Source organism: Lissotriton helveticus, chromosome 5_1, assembly GCF_964261635.1.
Source record: "Lissotriton helveticus chromosome 5_1, aLisHel1.1, whole genome shotgun sequence".
NCBI classification, from domain to species: domain Eukaryota; kingdom Metazoa; phylum Chordata; class Amphibia; order Caudata; family Salamandridae; genus Lissotriton; species Lissotriton helveticus.
Genome location: NC_136065.1, coordinates 2,079,616,260 through 2,079,642,267, shown reverse-complemented (window position 1 = coordinate 2,079,642,267; position 26,008 = coordinate 2,079,616,260). Strand labels below are relative to the sequence as shown.

Here is a 26,008-nt window from a genome sequence, read left to right as displayed (position 1 = left end):
ACAAACCTATTTCGCAATCTGGGACTCATGTTAAACAAGGACAAATCATCTCTGGTTCCATCCAGGAAGGCACGATTCCTGGGAGCCATCCTGGACTCAAAACTCTCAAAAGCTTTTCCAAGCCTAGAAAGGGGGAGAAAACTTCAAACCATGGCTCTGGACCTACGAAAAAGAAGGTGTCTTTCAGTACGCCGCTACAAGTCTCTGCTAGGGGTAATTTCATCATGCATACCCCTGATTCCTCACTGCAGGATGCAAATGCGGCCTCTTCAGGAACAATTGGACATCCAATGAAAACAGGTGCACAGATCATTCGACGACAAGGTGTCTGTCACCCCGACAATGTGGAGAGCAGCCCTGTGGTGGACAGAACAAAGCAACTTGTCCCAAGGTCTATCCTTCGTAAACGATCCGTCTCCTCAAGTAGTGACAACGGATGCGTCGTTGGATGGTTGGGGAGCAGTGTTGCAGGACCTGCATGTCAGTGGCCATTGGTCTCCTCATGATCGACGGCTCCACATCAATCTACTGGAGCTCAGAGCGATAAAACTGGCTCTTCTCCCACGTCTAGGAGGTTCACAAATTCTCATCAGGACGGACAACACCACGGCCATGCATTATGTGAACAAGGAGGGAGGAACCAGATCTCTCCCGTTGTCACAGGAAACTCAGGAAATCTGGGAATGGGCTATCCTTCACAGAATGTCAGTACAGGCAGAACACTTGCCAGGGGTTTTGAACGAGAATGCCGACAGACTGAGCATGTTATCATCAGTCAGTCACGAGTGGGAGCTAAAGCAACAAGTTCTAGAAGAGGTATTCCGCCAGTGGGGCACACCGGCGATAGATCTCTTTGCCACACCGTCCAACAAAAAATGCCGGTCTTATGCAAGCAGGCTTCACCACCGCGGATCATTGGGGAATGCGCTTTCGTTAGCCTGGTCAAGAACATTTGTCTACACCTTTCCCCCCATCCCACTGATCCCGAGACTGATCAGGAAGTTCAAGGTGCAACCTTGCAGGATGATCCTGATAGCCCCTGCTTGGCCGAGACAGTTCTGGTACACAGAGCTCCATCTGTTGTCGCTAGCTCCGCCTCTTCCCTTGAAGCTTGCTCCAGAGCTACTCACAATGTCAGAAGGACAGGTTTGGCATCCGGATCCACAGTCATTACACCTGACAGCATGGCTCCTGAGCAGCGAGAATTTATGAATCTCCCCATCTCGACCGAAATTAAAGAAGTCCTCTCCCAAGCGAGAGCCCCTTCCACAAACAAGACGTACCGCCTCAAATGGAAGAGATTTTGCATTTGGTGCAGGAGAGAGAAGATTGACCCTTTTTCTTCAAAACCTCATCAGCTTCTGCCTTATCTCTTGTCCTTGGCTAAGTCTGGACTGGCCCATTCTTCTATAAGGGTACACTTGGCAGCAATTTCAAGATACAGACGGTCGGAGTCCGGACCTTCTTTGTGGTCTTCCAGAATTATTAAGCAGTTTCTAAAAGGCTTGTTTAGGGTCTATCCACCAGTGAGACCTCCGCCTCCTACTTGGCACCTGAATCTCGTCCTTACTCAATTGAAAAGTCTGTTTGAGCCAATTCATCGTTCAGACATGAAGTTCCTGTCATGGAAATTGGCTCTCCTTCTTGCCCTCACATCGGCAAGGCGTGTTGGGGAATTACAGGCTCTCACAATCCAAGAGCCTTTTCTACAATTCAAAAGAAACACAGCTATCTTGAGAACCAACCCAAAGTTCATACCCAAAGTACCCTCAGACTTCCACTTGAATGAGCCGGTTATTCTAAAGGCTTTCTTTCCTCACCTGGCTACACCAGCGGAGAGATCGCTACATTCTCTGGATGTGCAGCGATGTTTGAAATTCTATTTGGATCGCACCAAGGGATTTCGGAAATCCTCACAAATGTTTGTAGCTTTTGGTGGTCCGGGAAAGGGTCTCTCTCTGTCAAAGCAGGGAATTGCAAGATGGATTACCAGTGCCATCCTACATTGCCATTCTGCAGCAGGTAAACCACTGACTGGCAGGGTTCGGGCACATTCCACAAGATCAGTGGCGTCTTCAAGAGCCCTCTTCGCGGGGTACAGATAAAGGACATTTGCAGAGCTGCTACCTGGAGCAGTGTCCACACCTTTACTAAGCATTACTGCTTGGACTCCTTGCAACAAGAAGATACTGCAGTGGGCCAGGCAGTCCTGAGGAACCTCTTCCACTAATTGGTGAGCTTTCCTTTCTATCCCACCTTCCGTAATTTTGCACATTTTGTATCTTTATGTCATGTTGGCTTTGCAATGTATACTATGACACAAAATGTGGCTTTTTTATTGCTAACTGCTTGCTACTCTGATACAAAAGCATGGGAATCTATGAAAGTTCCAATACTGGGGCAAGAAAACAAGTTACTTACCTGTAACTTTAGTTCCCCAGTATTGGTAACTTTTATAGATTCCCATGCGCCCGCCCACCTCCCCGAGGAAAGCTCAGCCTTCAGCAGAAATGGTGGCTACATGTGAGAAGTTGGCCTGGTATATGATGTTCACTATTCTAGTGAACACCTTGCACCAGTCCAAACAACCCTTATGGTGATGGTTGTAAGTCAACCTTATAGACCAGCTATCCTAGTGGTAGCGTGGACAGAACAGTCTTAGGCTAAAAGACTCTTGAGGGCGTGTAAAGCCAGCTGTTTTACCATATGTAACCCCTTGAATATCAAATGAAAGGACACCACACAGGAAATATATAAAATATATATGTATTTATTTACTAAAACACTCCTCTGAACTCTTTATGAGACCAGAGGCCAAAGCACATAACAAGATACTTAGTCAGAATACGTTAAGTTGCACAATATACAGTTAGGCCCTAGGGGCGAAGCAAACCATATATTAAGAAAGTGGTATAAGTACCACGTCACGAGCAAAGGAAAGGCCTAGGGCCTAGAGAATCGCTGGGGCTACACTATCTGAACCTTAGGTTAGGAGTAGGAGGCCCACAGGCATCGCGTGCAGTGTCTTTACACACACGCGTGAGTCAATGTTAAGTCAATGGGAACTTAGAGTTTGGAAAAAGAAGGATTTAGGACACTTCCGGTCTAGCTAGGAGGAAACAACTAAAAACCTAGACACTTGGATAGTTAATACCCTTAGGGAACACTGAAGTACTCGCTTTACCTCACCCAGAGGAAGCGGGTGCATAGGTGTGAAGATGTGTCCGGTTTCGCCGTTGAAGCCTATGGAGACCTGGAGGAAAGATGCTGCAGGCGACCAGGAGGAAGATTTCCAGGTGGATCCAAGGGTGGATCGAGGATGAAGGAGACCTGAAAGCAGAGGGGACAGAGTCTGGGTCACTAGCCAGTGACCGGGTGGAACCAGGAAGGAACCAGACGATGTCGAGAAGCAATCAGGTGCTGTCATGAAGCTTGTCTCTTCAGCCACGCGGACCAGGAGGCGTCGAGGATGACCAGATACTGGAGAGGAGCTGTCCCAAGAAGGTACTCGCAGATGGAGGGGTCGACTGCCGGATTGGAGTCAACAAGCCTTGGCAAAGGCAACCCACGCAGGATTCAAAGAAGGCTTCTGATGCAGACCAGCAAGGTCTGAGGTGCCTCACCTTTGCAGGGAGGCAAGGGCCAGTCTGGAGCAACCAGACCAGCAAGTTGGTTCAAAAGGATTGTCGTCACAGAGGCTACCAGCCAGCGGGCCAGCAACCGGACAACGCGTCGATCAGAACACAAGCAGAAGGGCCCCACCATAACTCGTGGAGTGTGGAGGGCTGATCTTCGGTGCAGGTGGAGCTCGGATTCGGGGCTTCTCAATCCTCAGTGCACAGCTGCGAGGATACCTCAGGAGCTGCACAGTTAGAAAGTCGTAGACTTTTCAAGATGTCTGGTCCCACGAGAGGTCTGGAAGTCTGGGTATTGTCAGGCTCTGTGCTCGGGTCCCGGCGGGAGCGTCGACAAAGCAAGCCGTTGATTTGCTGGATGGTGCCTGGTTGCCCAGGGTGGTCACTCCTTGGCCACAAGGGAGATTCTTCAGTCTTCAGCTTCAGCAGAAAGTGGAAGGTCCAGAGTTTCGTTTCAAGTTTCAGTTCAGGATCAAATCTAAAGTCCTGGGACTCAGCTCCTACCTTTATACAACTAAAAGGGGCTGGATTACTTTCTAGGTCCCTCCTATGAGTGTGACCAGGAATGGGGGTAGTTACACTCCCTTTCCTTCGTCCAGTTTCGCGCCAGAGCTGGGGCTGGAGTGCCCCAGCAACCGGTTTGAACTGGGGTATGCATGGAGCACCTAGTGTGCCCCAGGCAGTGTCTCATTCTATTCAGCCCTCCCTGTCCCAATACAGAAAGTCCTGTCTGGGGTGGTGCTCGCACCTCTCCAGGCAGGAAACCTATTGTCCAAACCTCCGTGACTGGAAGGACTCCTAGCAGCAGGAGGTCAGACTTGTGTCTGTGGCAGCAGCGTCCTTTTTGTGACGCTGGGGCTCTGGTTAACTTTAACCAGGATAGTCAGCAACAACATGTCTTTTCCCTCTAGAAGGGTGGAATGCTACCCCCGTCGCCAGAATTGGTGAGGGGGTAGTATTCCAAAACGTATGACACCTTACACGACATGTTTAGATAAAGCCAAACCAAAGTTAGCATTTAACCGCAAGGTTCATAATACACTTAAGAGTATATGGTATGGCACTATCATAGAACAGCTATAAGGAAGTGGTTCCGCAAGCTTCAGACAGGCTCAGCTCATGCTAGAGCACCATCTCACACATAACCAAGCACTCTGCCTTCAGGATTGTTAAGGCCTGCCATAGGAGTGACTTATAGGTTACTGTGTGTCTATATATAAGGGTAGATATAGGAATACTATACCTAAGCAAGTGGTGATTACACGACCTTGCCCCAGCTGAGTGATCAGCCAGTTGTGTCAGTTTGAGTGGCCAGCCAGGGGTGGCATAATACATGCTGCAGCCCCTGGTAGGCCTTGGTTACACCTATACCCTGAGTACCTAGGGTACACTTCTACAGGGGCTGACAAGGTGAACCATTTCCCAATTGTGTATGTACCTAGAGTACATGGTGTAAATTTAGAGAGAGTGCATCTGGGCTGTGGGTCTGATTAGCAGGCCCACAACCACATCTAAGTCGAAAACCAGTAAAGCAAAGCAAAAAGTTGAGGTGACCATAGGAAGCAGACCCCACTCTCCTACACTACACACAACGGCTACGAAAACGTGAGGCTCTGAGGTTCCTTCAGGAGAGTTCTAAGGGGTGAGGATCTTCTGATTGGCTGATGCCTAAGTTTGGTCTCTTTTACACAAAGAGAGTGATGGGCTACAAAAGGGAATGAAGCCTAGGCCTTTTTTCTTTCTCTTTTGTGCCTACTGCTATGTTATTTTTGTTACCGAGACTCCCATTCCGACGACCGGGAATGATAAAAAAGCATGGGAATCTATGAAAGTTACCAATACTGGGGAACTAAAGTTACAGGTAAGTAACTTGTTTTCTTACTTACCTTCTGTGTCGCTTTTTCTGGTGGATACAGTATCTGCCTGTGGATTCCTCACTGACCCACCCGTCTCCCCAATGCCTGCCTGCTTATAATGAAAAATGATTAGCATGTAACTTATGTATTTTAATATTGTTGAAATATAGGAATAATGTGATGCTTGTCACTAGGAAATGTCTACATTTTAGAATTTCCAGCTTTTTGTTTGGTTTTGTATACTGTGTAAACTTGTGAAATTGTTGTTAGTTCACCCATTTGCCTCGAGGGCATAGAAAAAATGGGTGGAACTGATGTCAGCACGCCAGCGAGGTCTTCTTTTGGGTCCGATGACGTCAGGCGTAGTCATGTGTGGGCTGTTCCATTGTGACGTCCTCGTCGACGTGGGAGAGCTATGGAGAAAAGTTTATGTGGAATGCTGCACAAGGGGTAATTCAAAAGGTGAGGAATCCGCAGGCAGATACTGTATTCACCAGAAAAAGCATTACATACGTTAAGGAAACTTGTTCATCTACTGCAAAGTGTAAGAGTAAATGTACACCTGTAGGTTTACCCAGGTGTAAATTCTCCTATGTGAATGGGCCCCGAGTCTTCAGAGAAAATACCCATGATGAGAACTAGGATTAAAGGTAACTGCATTCTTTTTCTTCAGAGTGAGACAAGAACCCTCCCACACCCCAAGCTTGCCCGTTTGATATTGAAAGCTCTTGTACCTAAATAGATTTGGAAATTGCACACTGCACATTTTGCAGTTGCATTTATAACATTTTTACAACATTTGGGTGGTAGTTTTTTTGGTCCCTATAATGATGATGAGGAAATTAATGTTTCAGTATCTATGAAAGGTTTACTGAGATCCTCCACTAAGAGCGAGAGTAATTTTATGGAACTTTCTATAGTATGGCAGTCCTAACCAGAGAGCCATTTATACTGAAAAATAACTTCATGTTCTCTTACAGTGTGAGGTAAAATTGATGCCCTCCCAAACCTGTCTCCAAAAAAGTTTAAACTGTGTGAAAACTAAAAGAGTGATCTATAACTTCGAGGTCCAGTCACCATAGAGCAGAGGTCTTCAAACGTTTTGATACCAAGACCCTTCACCATATTTATGAAATGCAGTGCATGAAATGAAATGAATGAATGAAATGAAATTAGATTTATAAAGCGCATGGCTGCCCGGGAGCGTCCCAGCGCTATAGAACAAGGAACAGCTGTGTAGGGAAACCGCCACTTAGGAGTCCTGGGGGAACAGGAACGTCTTCAGAAGCTTTCGAAACCTAGGATAACTTGGTTCAGTACGGAGTCTGACACAAAGTAGCCGCATTAACTGAGAATCGACGTCCCCCTATTCGAGCCTTCTTGACTCTCTGAATTTTGGCTAGATTACCGTGAGCGGAACGAAGAGTCCTAGTAGCCTTGTAAGGGTAAATAAGACTTCCTAAGATAGGGGGCCCCTTCCCCTGTAATGCCTTATGAACGATGCAGTGGGACTTGAATTTGATTCTCTCCTGTATAGGCAGCCAATGAAGGGCTCTGAGAGAGGGCTTGGCTGAAGATCATGGGGACGTGCCGGTAAGCAGCCTGGCTGCCGAGTTCTGGGCACGTTGGAGGATATTGATGGTAGCTTCCGGGGTGGCTAAAAAGAGGGCATTGCTAAAATCCAACCTGGACAGAATTAGACCTTGGACCAGCAGCTTCCTAGAGTGAGGTGGTAATAAAGGGAGGATCTTCCTGGCAGATCAGAGTAAACCGAAGCAAATACCCGCCGTTTTTTGGGGGGAACTATTCCCTGAGCAAATGAGGCATTAATTAGATCTGTAGCTACTGGTGTGATAGTAGCTGAAACTAGTCTCAAGACATGCATGGGCGCTGGGTCACTAGGGGAGCCACTTTTCAATGAGATCAGGATTTTTTGAAATTCCTCCCTAGACATCGGGGAAAAAGAATCAAAAAGAGGGGGGGGACTAAGAATGTTCAAACACACCGGATCAGATGGTAAATCACTATGTGGTAAAGTGATTAAAATATTTTGAATTTTATTATTAAAAAAAGCCGCTAATTGGTTACATTTCTCTCCTGCCTCATCCTTCATAACTGGAGGATTGGGTATTTTCAGACTAATTTCGCTCCTAACCCCTTCACTGCGGCGGCTATTCCGCCGCAGTGCTAAGGGGGCGGGGCTCATGCGCGGTGCGAATTCCGCGCCTGCGCTGAGCGTTCTATTGAGCGGGGCGGGACATGACGGAACCGCTCCGTCACCAGCATAGCTCAACCGACGCTGGTGACGGATCGGTTCCGTCACCAGCATGCGGCAGCCGCGCGGCCGCCCCGCCCCCTTAGCACTGCGGCGGAATAGCCGCCGCAGTGAAGGGGTTAGGAGCGAAATTAGTCGTCCCAGGGGGGCTGTCTTTTCCAAAACGAAAACAAACGTTTTGGTAACCAGGCACAAGTGAGGCTGGGGAATGCGCAACCCCCTTCCCAGGGCTTCATGGTCCCCCCTGGGGGTCGTGCCCCACAGATTGAAGACCCCTGCCATAGAGGCATTGCAAATAGACTTTTATCATTTTCACTCCCAAATCAGCAATCGCCTCCATGGTGGTAGTGGCTTGAGGGAAAAGGGTATTGTGACACAGACCCTCAATCCTATAGTAGTATGGCTGGAATGACAGCACTTTCGTTTTTTTAGAGATGCCCAAGGCAGGGGTCTTAAGTCACAAAAAACAAAAGACCCTGGTGTCCTGGGGATTTTCTCCTAGTCCATGGGAGACATTTAGTAGACCTTTTCTGCCCAGTGCCACCACAGTTCATGGTAGTATGAATTGTCTGGATCTGCAGCACAGTTTTCTCACCATTAGGGTGACGGCAGCCAGGAAATTCCAGTTGCCCTAATTCACACATGATGGTACATCAGCCAATATCTGCCAAACTTAGCATTGCAAGCAATATGTAAATGAGGCACTACATCTGAAATACAATACATTAAATCCTACTCTCTCCTCAACAGGTGGATTTTGAGGAGTCGCTGTCTGAGAACCGTTTTACTGTCAAGCCCGGCATTGATCCAGCAATTGACGAAAGTAAGAGGTCAACATAAGAATATGGTAAAGTCTGGGATAAAGCCAAACGTGATACTAGAGCAATACAAGTGGGAAATTACACTTTGTGTTAGCAGAGCTGTTCGGTTTGCATGCTTTGCTAAAGGTGTCTGGGAGTCTCAAAGAGCTGTTGGTGTTGCTCACAATGATTGAAATCCGGTGGCAGAGTTGTGTATGTGTATGTGTATCCAAATAGCGATTGTAGATGAAGTTGTGGGTAGGGTTTGAGGTGCATGGATGGTTCTGTGTGCTGGTCCCAATACTAAAACGGAAGAGTGTGCTGAAGTTTATGGTTGATGTCCATTGCCTTGTTTATGAATTTGCTATGACTGTTAGCATTAAGCTTGCAAGCTGTATAGGGTTCCCATTAGAAAACAAGCATTTGCAATGCAATCGGTCTCGCTTTTGGGACCTTCTATGTATTTAACTATGCAGCACATTAGCCTGGGTGCTGACACATCTACTGTTCTTTAACATGGTGGGAAGTAAGCACCAGACTGGTGACACGCCAGGTATGGGAACACATGGAGAGAAATGTTGCCTTTCAGCGGAAAATGGTATAGTCCAAAGCTCTGTTTTTAATATAAAAATTAGGACCTTCGGTGGCCATATCACTGAAAATACAAGATTTGAAAACAATAATATTGTCTAGGTGCTCGTGGAAGACAATTTCTATGGACTGGAATCTAGAAAATGCTAAAGTGATTCTGGTATTTTACTGACCTCTGCTGGTCATTTTTTATCAAGAAAGTTAAATAGAGGCAGTTGAACAAGCAGAAAGCAATTCTGGTATTTTACTGACCTCTACTCATAAAGTACATACACATATAAATATATACAAAAAGTATATACAAGAGGTCTCGAATGCTCGACCTAAAAAAATAGGACTAGGTCACATTGTGGTTCTTCTTGTGTCTAAACTCATCATACCCCAAGGGACATCCCTACAAATCAGTTACCATAGTCAAGGACCACCTCACCTCTTGAAAGCAAGGCTCACGTGCAAGTCTGCAACAGTGCCTAATTTGAGCCAGTAGTTGTAGGTGGGGCTCACTCGCAGTCATTTTGGGGACTTGCAATATTTTCCATAATCAGAATCTAGCCCAGTGAAAAAAAGGCAGAAAGAAAAAAAGAAAACTAGCACGACAGTGACAGAGGGAAAAAGCAGGGATGAAAATGAACTAGCAAGAGTGAGAGAAGAGACATGCAGTGAGGGTGGTGAGTTATAAGGTGGTACGAAAACTAGGCAGCCTTGGCGTTCAACAATTCCCACATTCAGCAGTACAGGTAGCAGGTTCCTAAAAAAAAACTCTGGCCACTCCCCTTGGGCATTTTTGTTTGTTACAAACTATGCACTGACTACATCCAAAACACAAAAAATAAAAAAATAGTTAATACGGCTTACTCCCAGGAGACATTCTCTGCCAATGAGATGTAGTGTTCATTTTCCTCCAAGAATAAGGGAGACTTGAAGAAGCGTCCGAAGTTCTGTTGGGATGGCTGCTTCTTCAAAAGAAGGGGAAAGAGAAGAGATGTTTCTTAAAGGTGCAGTGTACCACCTCTGCTACGGCCACTCCAACGGCACATGAAGAATTTACCCAACCTCCGTGGAGGCAATAGCGTATCATGGATGCCATTGGCACTGACGCAAGCAAGGACAATGGTCCTTTTGACTGCTGATGGGGTAGTAAGATACAACAATTATCTGTGTCCAGTGAGGCCGTCAGGGCTCTGAACCCTGGTGCCATTGCACCTTCTACAGCAATGGTAGCTGCGCCCCTGCTTTTAGAGTGTCCCAAGATGTAGTTGTGGTTGTTAAGGGTGGTGCTTGATTAAATGCATCAACAGTGTGAAAAAAGAGGTGTAATAATAAAATCTAATAGGGGAACTAGAAAAGGGTAGAGCCGGAAGGGCGGAGAGACACCAGATAAGGAGATGTTGATATTATTGTAAACACGGCGCTGAGGGTGTGCATGTCTCAATGCTGAGGTTGTGCTCCAAAGCATTCATTGGGACAGACTGGTTGCAGTCTCCGTTAGTGCCCATTCAATCAGTGACACTTGTAGAGCGCGCTACATACCCGTAGGGTCTCAAGGCGCTGGGGGGGGGGGGGGGGGGTGCCGCTACTGCTCGAACAGCCAGGTCTTCAGCTTCTTCCTGAAGGAGAGGTGGTCTTGGGTCAGGCGCAGGTCGGGAGGGAGGGAGTTCCAGGTCTTGGCGGCCAGGTAGGAGAAGGACCTTCCTCCTGTAGTCGCTCTTCGGATGCGGGGGACGGCGGCGAGGGCGTGGTTGGCTGATCGGAGGTGGCGTTTGGGAGCGTAGAAGTTGACTCGGCTGTTGAGGTAACTCGGGCCTCGGTCGTGTAGGGCTTTGTGTGCGTGGGTGAGGAGGCGGAAGGTGATTCTTTTGGCTTAATTGGCTTAATTAGACCAACATACAGGAGAGCAGTTCTCTGCAGGTGAAAGAAAAGCCTTGGACTGGAAACAGTGACTTCAGTGACCTGGAATGTGGTGGGCACTAATCGTTTCCACAAACAAATTATGAGCGAGGCATTTGGACCCAATGATAGCTACATATTGCGCATATGCAGCCCCCTCCCTAAATTCAGGAATAAAACGCAACATAATAAGGTCTGCGCGGCAATGTCGATAACTATGCAATATTTATGAGAGTAAACACAAACTGCATTGTTGCAAGATAATTAATCTAATAATCGGCCGTGGACGATATGAGCTACTAAAGAGGCGGTGCCCCTCGGTGGAGTCGCTGCTGGTTACAACCTGCTGGGGCACGGCCCTCCCCTCATGCGCCAGTCAAAGGCATGGGCTGGTGAAGGCGCTTCTCTGTGTGTGAAAGAGATCAAGTGAGCGCCAGGAGAGCGAGACTGAAAGAGAGAGAAAAACGAGCAAGAGAGAGAGAGAGAGAGAAGAGCAATAATGAAAGAGAGAAACGCGAGAATAAAAGAGAGAGAGAAGAGTGAGAATGAAAGAGGGAAAATAGTGAGACTGAAAGAGAGGAGAGCAAGAGAGAAAGAGAGAACGGCAAGAGAGAGAGAACAGCAAGACTGGAAAAGAGACAGAAATAAGCGAGAAAGAGAGGGGGGGAGCAAGACTTAAATAGGCGAATAGTAAACAGAACCACCAGAGAGAGAAAAAGAGCGCGAACGAGACAGAGTGAAAAGCAGCAAGGGAAACATCTAATGAGAAATAACGACGTAAGAGAGAAAACAAGAGTGAGACATGGAAATACCTAGAGAATACAACGAGAAAGAGGGGGAGAAAAAGAAAGAAATGAAAAAGAGGGAATGGCGCTACAGTCATGATTAAAGAGAAAGGCATACTTGGAAACCAACTGCAAATCTGAGATTCCTCCAGCATGTGTCTGGGTCTCTCACTGTCATTTACAAAAGTTATTTTCTGTCGTCTGAATTGTGCCCATGAATGTACTTTCATCTGAGCCCCTCAAATAACGAATACGTGTTATTAGCAAAAGAAACTAACAGATGCCCAGCTCCTGTGTTTTTCCATTCTCGCAGAACCCCACAAAATAGTTTCTCCATATCAGTAGCAGTGAAATCATCTGATGTAATTTCCTATTGATCATTTGAAGTTTCCGCCCTCATGCATATACCGAACGGCGTGTGTGACCAGCAAAGACCCTTTGGGTAAAGAGATTTGCTAGATACAAGAGCTTTTAACTTAACACAACATCACAGGCCTAATTCTGAACAAGGTTGCTTAGAGAGCCATAGACATATTCACTTGGTGCACTTTCTGTTTTTCATATAAAAATATACATTTTATTTCATCGGTCGGTCGGATAGCATGTTATCCGATCGCCAGTGATAAAAGTGTTCTGTCAATTTAGGAACTATCTTTTTCTTTTTAAGAAAATGTCTTGCATATGAATATATAGTGTTGTCCTATATTGTATTTATGTATTTGTATATATGTAGTGAGCACAGGAGGTTGTAAATGAAAATGTGCACTAAAAGTAGTACAACAAAATATGAATAGAAACAAAAAAGAGAAATCAGTGATTTCATATATATATAAAAAATTAAATACAATTTATATTAATCAAAAACAGAAAGTGCACCGAGTCTATGGCTCCCTAAGCAACCTTGTTCAGAATTAGGCCTGTGATGTTTTGTTAAGTTAAAAGCTCTTGTATCTAGCAAATCTCTTTACCCAAAGTAATTTTTTTCTACAGCTAGCAAGACTTATTGTTGTCAGTAGGCGTCCCCTTTTTAGGTCTCGTGTTTTGCAGCGCAGCTGTCTCAGCGAGACTTAAAGTGATCCCTATATTGGCTTCAACTCCAGCGTCTCGCGGCCCTTATTGTCACCTCGGCTTGCATTCACGGCCGCTTTGATCTAGTGAGGTGCGCGCCAATGCTTGTGTGTGATTACATGCCGGAGACTCGGGGCCGGAGCAGGCGCCTGCCTCAAGACTCCGCTTGCCTCGCCTCTCCGTGATAATTTGTTGGGTCACCACCTCTCAGCATCCCTCCTCGCCGTGCCACAGCTTTCTCCCTCCCCTCAATTCCCCTTCCGTTACCTTCTTCACAATCCGACCTTAATCACGGCGTCTCTGCTTCTGCACCGTGTGATTTTGGAAAAGTTGAACTGCAGCGTGAAAATAAAAAATCTGAGTGAGCTGCGCGCCAATGCTTGTGTATGATTACATGCCGGAGACTTGGGCCGGAGAAGGCGTCTGCCTCAAGACTCTGCTTGCCTCGCCTCTCCGTGTTAATTTGTTCGGTCGACAAACGGCATATTTGGATATTGTGGCTGTGGTCAGTGGGCAGGTTTCCTGTTGGGAGTGCTGGTCTGCTTGGATTCCAGGTATGTTCTGCTCTTGAATTAGCTTTGAGCGATGGCGCTGCGCCCGACCCGAAAGTAGAATGAAGTACACCAGTTCTGACATGGCTTCACACTATGGAGGTGGTGGCTGGCCGCCATGAAACGCATGTGTATTGGGTAGTTATTCTTTGCTGTAAATGAGGTGATGCGATTGGATTGGTAAACCAGTGGAATAAAGTATGCAATATACCAAAAAAATTCTATGGCAGGACCGTAGGCTTCTGATTATGCTTTCTCATTTCTTTACTGCAAAACACAGCAGCCAATGAAAGTAAAACTACAATAGTAAAAAACAACAATACCCATGAGGCTTTGAACCACGCCACCCAAGAACCCGAGCAGGCTGGATTCTTACCCGTCCAGATCGCGCGGCTACAGAGGCCGTTTCAATCGGGGTGTCAACCGAGGTTACAAGAATTTCGACAATCAATCCTCCGGTAAGTCATGTGTGTCCTGTCATTCCCCTAGGGGCAGATTGTTGCACTTTGGGGTAAATTGGATGAGTCTCACCTCAGATGTTTGGGTCCTTCAGACCGTGCAAGGGTACCAGATAGAACTGATGGAGTGTCCCGACAGGTGTTTCCCCCTCGCCCTCTCCTTTTTTTCCATCTCGAACAGAGTTTTATAGACTCAGAACTGGAAGAGCTTTTGGACAAACAGGCTATTGCCGTGGGAGCCTTCATCTCCGAAGGATTTTGCAGCAACGTCTTTTTGGTTCAGAAGAAAGGTGGCGGCCAGCGCCTAGTATTGAACTTAAGGGATTTCAACCCCTATGTTGTGTATCGTCATTTCAAGATGGAGGGTATCTATCTCTTGCGAGATCTCCTACTAGAAAAAGACTGGATGGTCCGGCTGGACTTGAAGGATGCATACTTTACTGTCCCGATTTGCCCCTTACATCAGAAGTTCTTGCAATTTCAATGGAAAGGGCAATGGTACCGGTATCGGACGCTCCCCTTTGGCCTCTCCTCAGCTCCTTGGGTGTTCACCAAGCTCCTCAAACCAGTGATATCCCGCCTCCAGGAGATGCGTGGTATTGTGTATTTAGACGACATGCTAATTCTGACACAGGATCGGGATCTCCTCCTCGCTCATCTGGAGTGGACGATGTCCCTGTTACAGAATCTAGGATTTGTCATCAACGCCAAGAAATCAGTGATGATACCGAGTCAACAAATGGAATTTCTGGGATTCCTGATCGACTCAGTTTCTGCACAGCTCCTCCTGCCAGCGAGCAAGATCAGGTCCATAAAGAGAGAGATCAGGTCCACGTTGTCCAAAGAAATGATTTCCTTGAGAGTTCTAGCGAGAATTGTGGGTCTTCTTGCATCCTCGATCCAAGCCATTTTTCCGGGACCCTTGCACTACAGGGCCCTTCAGAGACTCAAAATCTTTTATATCCAAAAGAGGTTTCACTACGACCATCTCATTCCCCTATCCCCGGAAGCTCAAGAAGAGCTTCAGTGGTGGCTGGAGCACATGACAGCCTGGAATGGGCGAGCAATTTTCAGAGCCGCCCCGGACGTGGTTGTCGAGTCCGATGCCAGCCAGTGGGGTTGGGGCGCTCGCTGTGGAGAATTTACCACAGGAGGACGATGGTCAGCAGAAGAACTAAAATGACACATAAACTGCCTAGAGTTGTTGGCAGGGTCCTTTGCCATCAGATCGATCTCACCCATGAAGAGCAATTGTTGCATCCTGCTCCGAATGGACAATCTCTCAGCGGTGAGATACATCAATCGCCTAGGGGGACGAAGTCCCGCATGCTAGTCTACATTCTGAAAGAGTTTGGGCATTTCTGCCTGGATCGCAAGATCTCTGTGGTTGCGGAATATGTCCCAGGGAAGTTCAATCAGGTTGCGGACTGGAACTCCCGGTTCCTTAGGGACTACAGCGATTGGAGGCTTCACCCCTCGCTGTTTGCTCAGATCATGGATATGCGAGGCCCATGCCAGATAGACCTGTTTGCCTCTCGCCTCAATGCCCAGCTTCCCCAGTTCTTCAGTTGGAGACCGGATCCGATGGCGATGGGAACGGATGTGTTCCTGCACCATTGGGGGCAACAGTGGAATTATACTTTTCCTCCATTTGCCCTGATCCCGAGAGTGGCGGCCTTTGTCCGTCGTCAGAGGGCTTCACTAGTGTTGGTGACACCATTTTGGTCGACTCAGTCGTGGTTTCCCACACTGTTGGAGTTATCTGTGGATCTACCGTTCCGGCTTCCTGTGTTCCCGACTCTCCTCCAGGGCCCAGTGGGCTCGGGCCACCCGCTGGTCCTGCAAAATCAGTTAACTCTGATGGTGTGGACGCTCTCAGGCGACATGAGAGCAATTCAGGACTTTCACAGGTGGCTGCCAGCTTTATGAAACAGCCGTGGGCTCCTTCTTCCACCCGAAAACGATATTCTGGAAGAGATGGGTGGGTTGGTGCCTTCAAAAACAGGTGGATCCCGTGGGATCAGTTATAACTGAGATTTTAAATTTCTTGTCGGAATGTGAAGAATCAGGCCTTGCTGACAGGTCGGTTAATAATTTTAGATCTGCTATTTCTGCTGGGCATGATCAGGTTGATGGTAAGCCTGTGGGGATGCACCCCCTGGTTTGTAAGTTACGTAAGGGTGTTCGAGTGGCTAATCCCCATCGGCCCAGGTATTCCACTTTATGGAATGTTTCTAAAGTTCCCTCCCTTTTGGAATCCTCGCCAGATAATGATGATCTGTCCTTGAAACAGCTTTCTGCCAAGCTTACTATGCTGCTATGCCTTATATCATGTCGAAGAGTTTCTGATGTTAGAGCCTTAGACCTGGCTGGTAGGATGTTTTCTCCACAGGGTGTCTCTTTTATAATCACAAGACGGACTAAGGCCATGTCTCGTTCAGTGGAGTATCCTGCTTTTCCTCATAATAACAAATTATGTGTATTACAGTGTTTGAAGTGTTATGAAGAGCGTACTATTGCTCACAGATCTTATCCTTTGGGTCAATTATTAATTTCTGTCCAGAAGCCATTCAAACCAGTCGCTGCTGCTACCTTAGCTAGGTGGGTTCGATGGGTGATGTCGGAGGCAGGCATTGACATTTCTTTTTTATGGTGCTCATTCTGCCAGAGGAGCTATGACCTCTAAAGCCTACTTGTTATGATCCTGTCTGGAAGACATCCTCAAACCAGCTGACTTGTCTTCTGATTCAATGTTTAAAGTGTTTTATTATAAACCTATTCCTCATGTTTCTGATGCTGTGATTGATGAGCTTTGAACCAGCATAATCAGAAGCCTCCGGTCCTGCCATAGAATACAAAATTTTCTAGCTATCGCAACAAGAATTTTAGATTCTATTAAGGACACGGAGGCGAGGATTATCCCACCCGATGGGACAGTTATGCAACTGTATGTTGTTTGATGTTGTATATGGTTTTAACAACGTTTTACCCACCCGATGAGAAATTAAGTTGTGTGTTCCCTTTCTCAACCTTGTTTTCTGTTTTAGGAAATTATTCTAGCAAGAGTTGATTGGATACTCCAGATGGAGCCAACGTGCCTTCTTGTCAGAAGCGGACGTCTTTATTTGATGTGGATTATTCTCCGTTGAGAATTCTTACAGGAACTGTTCATCTCTCCGTTGAGAGTTTAAGACTTTATTTGTTCTTATTGGACTGTCTTCACGCAAAGAAAGAGGAGGCCAGATTAGTGTCTCTCTACTTTGTATACCTGATAATGCAATTATTGGCCGTGATATTGGAGGCGTGGTTCAAAGCCTCATGGGTATTGTTGTTTTTTACTATTGTAGTTTTACTTTCATTGGCTGCTATGTTTTGCAGTAAAGAAATGAGAAAGCATAATCCTCGCCTCTGTGTCCTTAATAGAATATAAAATTCTTGTCGCGATAGCTAGAACATTTTGTATTCCCTGACACACAGTAGCAACTGCGTGGCATGACGTAATTAAACATTTCTCTACATATACAACAGTGGTGCCCAGGCAAAGTTTTCTCGACTGTCTTTTATGCCCAATTCTCTGCAGCACGGGCAGAAGTTCTACCTAGTCTCGTACACAGGGAGTATAGCATGAGTGGTACACCTACCCATGCCCCTAACCCATACATGCTCGATTACGCAGGAGTTCAGGACCCTCCACGTGTAGAGTGGGTCTGACTGTGGGAATAGGAAGTAAAAGTGTTCTTATCAAGGAGGCCCCAGTTAAAATTCTGCAGCACGCAAGCAAAGTAGGTGGGCTGCGGCCAATATTCCTTAGACGTGCGCATGTGTACAGTTGCAATCTGCTGCACACAACAAAGTGATGTCTAGAAAGTGCTGATAACGCTGTTCTGTAGAATCTTGGCGCTCTTGCATAGTTGTTCGGCTCACTACTCTTCCTGAAACACGTGGTTTTAAGCTGGGGTGTCAGGCAATGGCAGAATAGACGGTTTTCTTTCCCGTTTTTTTTTTAACGAAAGCTCACTGTAATTGTTTGCTTTGTGTGTGTTTTGTGTTACACTGTCAAGCCTCCCATGGCTTTAGAACGCTCGAGAAGTTGCAGGCATGCAGAGATGCCAAAATAAAGTAACTCAAAATGTGATGCCCGAGGTGCATGTAGAATAAAGTGCTAGTGCTGAAATGCACCCAAAGGCGAGTAACTCATCCGTGCCTTCTCACATTACCACCGCTGTCATGGCCAAATAAGTATTCTTGCACACTAAACTCAAAGCCTGTGCTGGCTTAGCATGCTCGTCTATATTAACTTGTAACTACCTGTACAAAAGGCACACCCTGGGCATGGAGCAACAGCTGAATGACAATAGTCCCGATGCACGTCGCACTTTATACCTAAGATTACACTCAGGTATTTTGCTCATTAAAACATATTTGCCAAATTCTCCAACTACTGCTCATCTCATCTCATACAGAAGCACTAGCACTTTGCGCCAGTTCAGAATTTTCAGCTATTTTTTAAGTCTTTTTAGCCTGTAAGCACTATTTTCTTGAATGAGTTTCTGGTCCTGCAGGCACACATGCTTTCCTGCAATATACAGCAGGCCATGCACTCTGTCACTTTCCAAGCAGCCCGGGACAATGGCAGCTGCTTCTTTGAAGTGAAATAGGTCCTGCATTTACAAGAGTTTGAGCTATTGGCATTGTAAATGACAATGCTTTTTATTTATGTATTAACTATTAAAATAGATGAATAAAAAGCATTGTCATTTACAATGTCAATAGCTTAAACTCTTGCAAATGCGAGACCTATTGCATTGCAAATGCTTGTTCTAAATATACCAGCAAAGACCCTGCCTGTCCCTGCAACCCCGTCACAGACAGAGCAGTGTAAGTGCCTGGGACTCCCGGGACTCCCCGGACAATGGCCGCTGAGAGGGGCGGCCCTAAGAGAAGAGCATGAGAGGGTCTGCTCTGAGAGGAGCCCCTGAGAGGGGCTGCCCTGAGATGAGACACAGAATGCCAACTGACAGCTCAGAGGCACATTCCGTTACACAACCAGCAATGCACGGGCCACGGCCGGGACACAAGACACACTGCCCCGACAGCATGATTCAGCTATTTCTCTTCCAGGGGATACTCATTAATAGTCATAGCACTGAATAATCTCCGCCCATGAGCGGGAACCCGGAACATATAATATATATATATATGTGTAAAATACATATAATAGTAGTACATAGTACTAGACAAATTATACACATATATATGTATAACCAATAAAAAATGCAGCCCAACATAACCCATAGGCTAATAAAGTCATAATTACATATTTTCTACAGTATGAAAATAAATCATATAAATAATGCAATAAAAAGGCATGAGCCTCAAAAAAATTCCATAATCAGCAGAAAACCTTTATTTTCATCAAAGAATTTGTAATAAAAGGCAATTAGCCTAAGAAGGCTGCATTCAGAAAAACTATCCCTGTATAGAAAATCAAACTGACACCTCACCTTTAAGGCATCAGAGAATCTGAACACTGGCAGCATGGCTCCTGAAGTCATCCAGTATGGACACTTGCAGTTGAATCCTGACTGTATGCACATCCTTAAGGAGGCGAAACGGCCTTCTACTAGGAAATCCTATGGATTTAAGTGGAAACGATTTTACCTGTGGTGTGAAAGTAATGGGTTTGATCCTATCCATGGTCAGGAACAGGTGATTTTGCCCTACCTCTTACATTTAGCAAGATCTGGTCTTCGATTTAATTCTATTAAAGTCCATCTTTCTGCGATCACAGCCTACAGAAAATCACTTACTCAAGTCTCCTTTTTTTAGAATGCCTGTAGTAAAGGATTTTCTGGAAGGTTTGAGAAAGGTGTATCCGCCAGTCAGGTCTCCTTCTCCACCGTGGGAGCTTAATGTGGTGTTAACTAAGTTAATGGGTGCTCCTTTTGAACCGATACATAAATCTTCCTTGCAACACTAAACTTGGAAAGTATCATTCCTGGTGGCTATTACTTCGGCTCGTAGAGTGAGCGAGATTAAAGCTCTGTGTTGCAAAGAACCGTTTACTGTGTTCTATTCCAATAGAGTGGTACTCAGGACGCATCCTACTTTTCTGCCCAAGGTAGTGTCAGATTTTCATATTAATCAAGTCATAACCTTGCCTACCTTTTTTCCAGATCCTACTAGTCCTGCTGAAAGGGCTCTTCATTCCTTAGATTTGAAGAGAGTCCTTAAGTTTTATTTAGATAGAACAAAGACTTTGAGATATTCAGACCGTTTCTCATTAACTATGGTCCTGTTAATACAGGCTCCGCAGCATCTAAGAGGTCCATTGCTAGATGGATTGTTTCATGTATTCTTCTAACTTATCAGTTGTCAAATAGGTCTTTGTCAGGAAGACCAAAAGCACATTCTACAAGAGGAAAAGCTTCTACCATAGCTCTCCTCAGAAATGTTTCTATGGCAGAAATGAGTAAGGCAGCTACTTGGCGTTCAGTGCATACTTTTACTCGCCATTATTGCCTTGACTCAGACACACAGGCAGATGCTCAGGTTGGGCAAGCATCTCTTAGAAATGTATTTACTAATGCTACCTGAGAACTGTGTGTTTTCAGTTGTTGTTGTTGTTATTTTATCTGTTCGCCCGCGTTTTGTGGGTATGAGCTTGCTACTCTATTCAGTGCTTATGACTATTAATGAGTATCCCCTGGAAGAGAAGGATTAGTTACTTACCTGTAATCTTAGTTATCCAGTGTTATGGGTGTCTTTCATAGATTCACATGCCTGAATCATTCCCCGTCGTCGAGACGGGAGTCCCCGGTACATAGAAAATTAATGTCCTATAGACATACATAGAGAAAAGTAGGCCTAAGGGCCTTGCCTTAGTAGCCTATCTATGTCCTTTTGTAAAAAGGACCAAATTCCAGAAGGTAGCCAATCAGCTACCACCTCCCTCTAGAACCTTCCTGTCAGGAGCCTCAGTCTCTCAGATTTTCTACCGCACGTTGTGCTAAGGGAGTCTCCCCTGAGCTCTGCTCAGATTCTGTGTTTATTTTCACTTCATTAAATAACTTTGCTTTTCTATTATGGATTATCTTCAAATACATTCCCTAAAGATAAAGAATTTTATTTTAGAGCCTGTGCTTCTTGTTCCAAGACGTTGCTCTGCTCTGTTTCTTACACCGACCGCAGGCCAAAGACTGCGCTCTTCCTCAAGTAAGTTTTCTGAGGGGTCGTGAAGGACGACTTTTAATATGGTTAAGACCAAAAAGGAGGTTTGTTATTTTCTCCAGCTACAGTGATGAGGCGTTGCCCTCAACGTCTGGGAGACCTCAAAAGAGAAGAGAATCTCCTCAGACTGACTCCTCAGGGGGACGTCCTGAGAAGGCCCTCAAAAAGACCACTCAAGGGTCTTATGAGCGCAGTCCTTCAAAATCTCCTCACTCTGTGGAAAAGGAGAGTAAAGGACTTGCTTTTTGGAGAAAAATCGTATAAAAAAGACGACTTCTTAGCCGTCAAAATCACCTCCTCTGATCATGGGACCCTTCAGAAAGGGCGTCTTCTTTACCTCCTGAAGTAAAGACTACAAAGCCAACATCGTCAACAGGATCATCGACGGAAAACTCCATAATGATTGCCTATTACAGCCTCTTTCTCTACAAAGAGAGCGTCGACGATGCCGAGAGCGTCGACGACGCCGAGAGCGTCGACGCCGAGAGCGGTCGACGACGAAGAGAACGTCGACGACGACGAGAGCGTCGACGACGCCGAGAGCATCGACGAGAGTGTCGACGTTAAAGAGAACGTCGACGACGCTGAGAGCATCGACGAGAGCGTCGACGACGAAGAGAACGTCGACGCCGAGAGCGTCGACGACGCCGAAAGCATCGACGAGAGCGTAGACGCCGAGAGCATCAACGAGAGTGTCGACGTCGAAGAGAACGTCGACGACGAAGAGAACGTCGACGACGACGAGAGCGCCGACGAGAGCATCGACGTCGAAGGCGTCGACGGCGAGAGCATCGACGAGAGCGTCGACGCCGAGAGCGTCGACGGCGAAGAGAACGTCGACGACGCCGAGAGCGTCGACGACGACGAGAGCGCCGACGAGAGCGTCGACACCGAGAGCGTCGACGTCGGGGAAAAAACCCCCCCCGAGAACGTCGGCAGCTAAAGCGTCGACGGCGACAGCGTCGACGGAGAGCGTTGACGACGGCCTCGTCTATGTCTGCTGGTCTACGGAATCGACGAGTCGATGGCCTCATCTATGAAGGCTCATCTTCGATGGCTCGCCTACGACGGCATAGTCATCGACGACCTTGCTTATGACTGCTCGTCTATGACGGCCTGTCTACGGTGTCAACAAGGGCCTACTATAGAATGACCTCGTCTACGATGGCCTCGTCTATGACGGCCTCTTCTATTATGGTCTCATCAACGACGACCTCATCTACGACGGCCTCGCCTACAAAGGCTAGTCTACGACGACGTCGGCGGACTTGTCTACGACGGATCGTCTATGGCGTCGTCTATGACGGCCTCCTCTATGATGGCTCGTCTACGACGGCATAATCTATGACGCCAATCTACAAGGGAAAATCCGCAAATTCTGGATTTACTTATAATGTGGTAGTGAGGACTACTCCACGTTTTAAGCTCTGAATGACCTCTCAAGAACAGGCCTGCTTCTTGCATGACTTCAGACAATCTCTCAAGAAGGCATTAAGGTCAATACCGTTTATCAATTACCTATAGTCAGAAGGGCTAAGGGTCATGCAGAACCCCTCCTCTGTATCACTTGCGATGCCTCATTTGGATAACAAATATTGGGCGCCAGATACAGCACCGGCGTGCTTAACAGGACATCCTACGCCGGACTCCGTAGCGACACAAACGGCCCAGAATAACGCCAGGAATCCTTCGACCCCTTGGTCGCTTCCTCCTGCTAATACGCAAAAAGAGTGGAAACATTGGGAACAAGTTTTCCGAGATGTCAGCAATAACGGTAAAAACTAATTAAAGATCTGGCATTTATTAATATGGCTTTAATGAGTTTAAAACTCGTTTATTGGGGAAGAAGCTATCATGGACAATGGTGGGCACACATAGCCCCATACCTGTCGGAATTGCCAACTCCATCCAAAGAGGAAGTAAAAAGGATTGTGCTAGATGGTGAAGCATCGGCGTCAGAAACTATAGTCTGCGCGATGGATATCGCTATGACAGGGTTCCGCCAGTTGGCTGAAGCAGCAGCCTTGCGGCTCCAAGGATGGCTAAAGGCAACCTCTTTAAGTCCTGAGGTGCAAACAAGGATTTTGGACATGCCATATGATAGCCAATTACTATTTGGCACAATAAATTGACGAAGCAGACACTGCGAGAGTTTTCGGCACTCCAATATAAGCACCAGTCCTTTAGTAAAAATAGAGGAAGAGGCCAGTCTTCCTAGGAAATTATCAATACAAGTCTTCCTGCTCTTCAGGCCAGAATAGGCCACAATACCAGCGCTATCAACAGCAAAACAAGCAATCCTCTTTTGGGAGGTCGTCCTTTCAAGGTAAAGGACAGCGGAAATGACAAAAATCTACGGCTGCTTCTATGACAGCAATAGGGAGCGTACTTCTATCTCGGACGCTTCTTCTGATCCAGACAAAAGACAAAAAGTGAAGACCAATCTTGGACCTCAGGGCCCTCAACATATTCTTCAAAAGCAGTCATTTCGCATGGTAACGATCCAGGAGGTCTTGCGACTACTGTAGGAGCAGGATCTTAGGGCGTCTGTAGACATACAGGACGCTTACTTCAATATCCCAAATCACAGGATTCACATAAGGTACTTGAGATTTGCAGTAGCGGACAGACACTTGCAGTTTTGCGTTTTGCCCTTCGGGCTCAAGTCTGCACCGCGCATATTCACAAAATGTCCTGCCACTGTGCCGGCATGTCTCAGACAGTGTCATCACCAAGTCTTTCCGTATCTAAATGACGGGCTGGTCAAGGCTTCATCCTTAAAAGATGCGTCCAGGTCTTCCAACGCCTGTTTAAAGCTTTTCAATTGCCTGGGTCTCACCCTCAATCAGGAAAAATCGGTCCTACAACCTGCTCAGTGCATCAGTTTCCTAGGTGCAACCCTGGACACTAGGTCGGCAAAAGCCTTCCCATCCAGAGAGGATGAACAGGCTCCTTACACTAGCTGCTATAATAGCCTCGAGGAAAGTCTTTCCAGTCCGCCTCTTATCCTCCTGATTCCTCACTGTCGTCTACGAATGAGTAATCTACAGGAGGCGCTCTCAAAGCAGTGAGTCCAATACACAGGGTCATCCGAAGGCCACATAAAAGTGACTCCTCAGATGGTCAGAACCCTTCGATGGTAGATGACATCTCAAAACCTGTCTCAAGGTTTGTCATTCCTGCTTCCGGCTACTCTGCATATTGCCACAACAGGCGACTCCTTGGAAGGCTGGGGAGCTTTCCTACAGGAGCTACAGAAAAGCGGGTGATCCTAGGGTGCAGAAGCTACCTATCAATCTGCTCGAATTGCGGGTGGTCTTCCTGGCCCTTCATGTTTTCCTGCCAAGAATCTAATATTCCCTTAAGCTCGTCCGGACGGACAACACCACGACTATGCACTACATCAACAATCAGGGAGAGACACGTTCGCTGACACTCTCTCTCGAGCCGCATAACAATCTGGGATGGGCTCATACTCCACAATGTAACCCTAAGGGCGGAATATGTTCCAGGCGAGGACAATGTGCTCGCTGACGTGTGAAGTATGCAGAAAACATCATCACATGAGTAGGAGCTAGAACAACAAATTATCGACCACATCTTCTCCAGATGGGATGTGCCGCAAATCGATCTATTTGCGTTGAGAATGAACGCTAAATGCCCGCACTTCGCGGGTTGGCATCCCTAGTCAGGGTCTCTAAGGAATGCATTTTCCATCACATGGCGCAAGCATCTTTGCGTACGCCTTTCCACCATTTCCCCTGATTCCAAGAGTCCTGCGGAAAATGCAGACGGAACACTGCACCCTAATTCTGATTGCACCGTTCTGGCAGAGGCAGCACTAGTTCACAGACCTCCATCGCCTTTCAATCCAACCCCCAATCCGTCTAAGCCAGCATCCGTCTCTTCTCAAGATGTCCAAAGGCCAAGTACTTCATCCGAACCTGATCTTATTCAGATTATCGGCATGGCTCCTCAGTACAGAGAGTTCTACCAACTGGACATTCCGCAGGAGTGCAAGGATGTTCTCGCAAATGCATGAGCAGATAGCACAAATAAGACCTATTCCTTCAAATGGGAACGCTTTTTCATCTGGTGTAATGACAAAGTTCTCCATCCATTTCGAGTTACCCCAGAACAGTTGCTTCCATACCTCTTACAACTGACACAATCAGGTCTTGCGCATGATTCTATCAGAGCGCACTTGGCAGCAATCTCACGGTTTACAAGACCTTCAAAAGGACCCTCTCTCTGGTCCCACAGGTTAATACAACAATTCCTTAATGGCTCTACAGATCCTTTCCTCGTCCAAAGAGGGTTCCACCTTCATGGCATCTCAACATGGTGCTCCACCAGCTGATGAAGCACCCCTATGAGCCCATCCACGGGGCTGATATCCAATACATCTCCTGGAAAACAGCCCTTCTACTTACTCTGACCTCAGCCAGGAGGGTCAGCGAACTACAAGCTCTTTCCATGCAAAATCCTTTCATGCAGTTCAAGAAAAATAGAGTGATTTTAAGAACTAACCCTCGATTTATTCATACGGTCCAGTCGGACTTCCACCTTAAGGAACCTCTGGTCCTCCTTTCATTTTTCCCAATTCCCTGCACTCTCTGGATCTAAAAAGGTGTCTCAAGTTTTACCTAGACAACACTAAGCACTTCAGAAAAACGAATCAGCTTTTCATCGCCTTGAGCAGACCTAGAAAAGGCATCCCATTTTCCAAACAAAGTATCTCACGATGGATATCTTCTGCAATTGCCTTTTGCCACGACAAGGCCGGATGGCCATTACCTTCCTAGGTGAGAGCTCACTCTACAAGAGCTGTGTCCACATCAGCAGCGCCATTCGCTGGAGTGCCGATACTGG

The 26,008-nt window shown here is 46.5% G+C and overlaps 1 protein-coding gene across 7 annotated transcripts in view; it reads left to right on the top strand.

Annotated features, from left to right (window-relative positions):
* MSH5 (mutS homolog 5) overlaps positions 1–26,008 on the top strand; it is a 1,532,005-nt gene that overhangs the window by 974,359 nt on the left and 531,638 nt on the right. For all 7 annotated transcript variants that reach the window (XM_078646032.1, XM_078646030.1, XM_078646035.1 and 4 more), the window contains one exon: positions 8,517–8,589. In XM_078646032.1, coding sequence (XP_078502158.1) covers positions 8,517–8,589 — 73 coding nt within the window. The remainder of the gene's footprint in view (positions 1–8,516; positions 8,590–26,008) is intronic.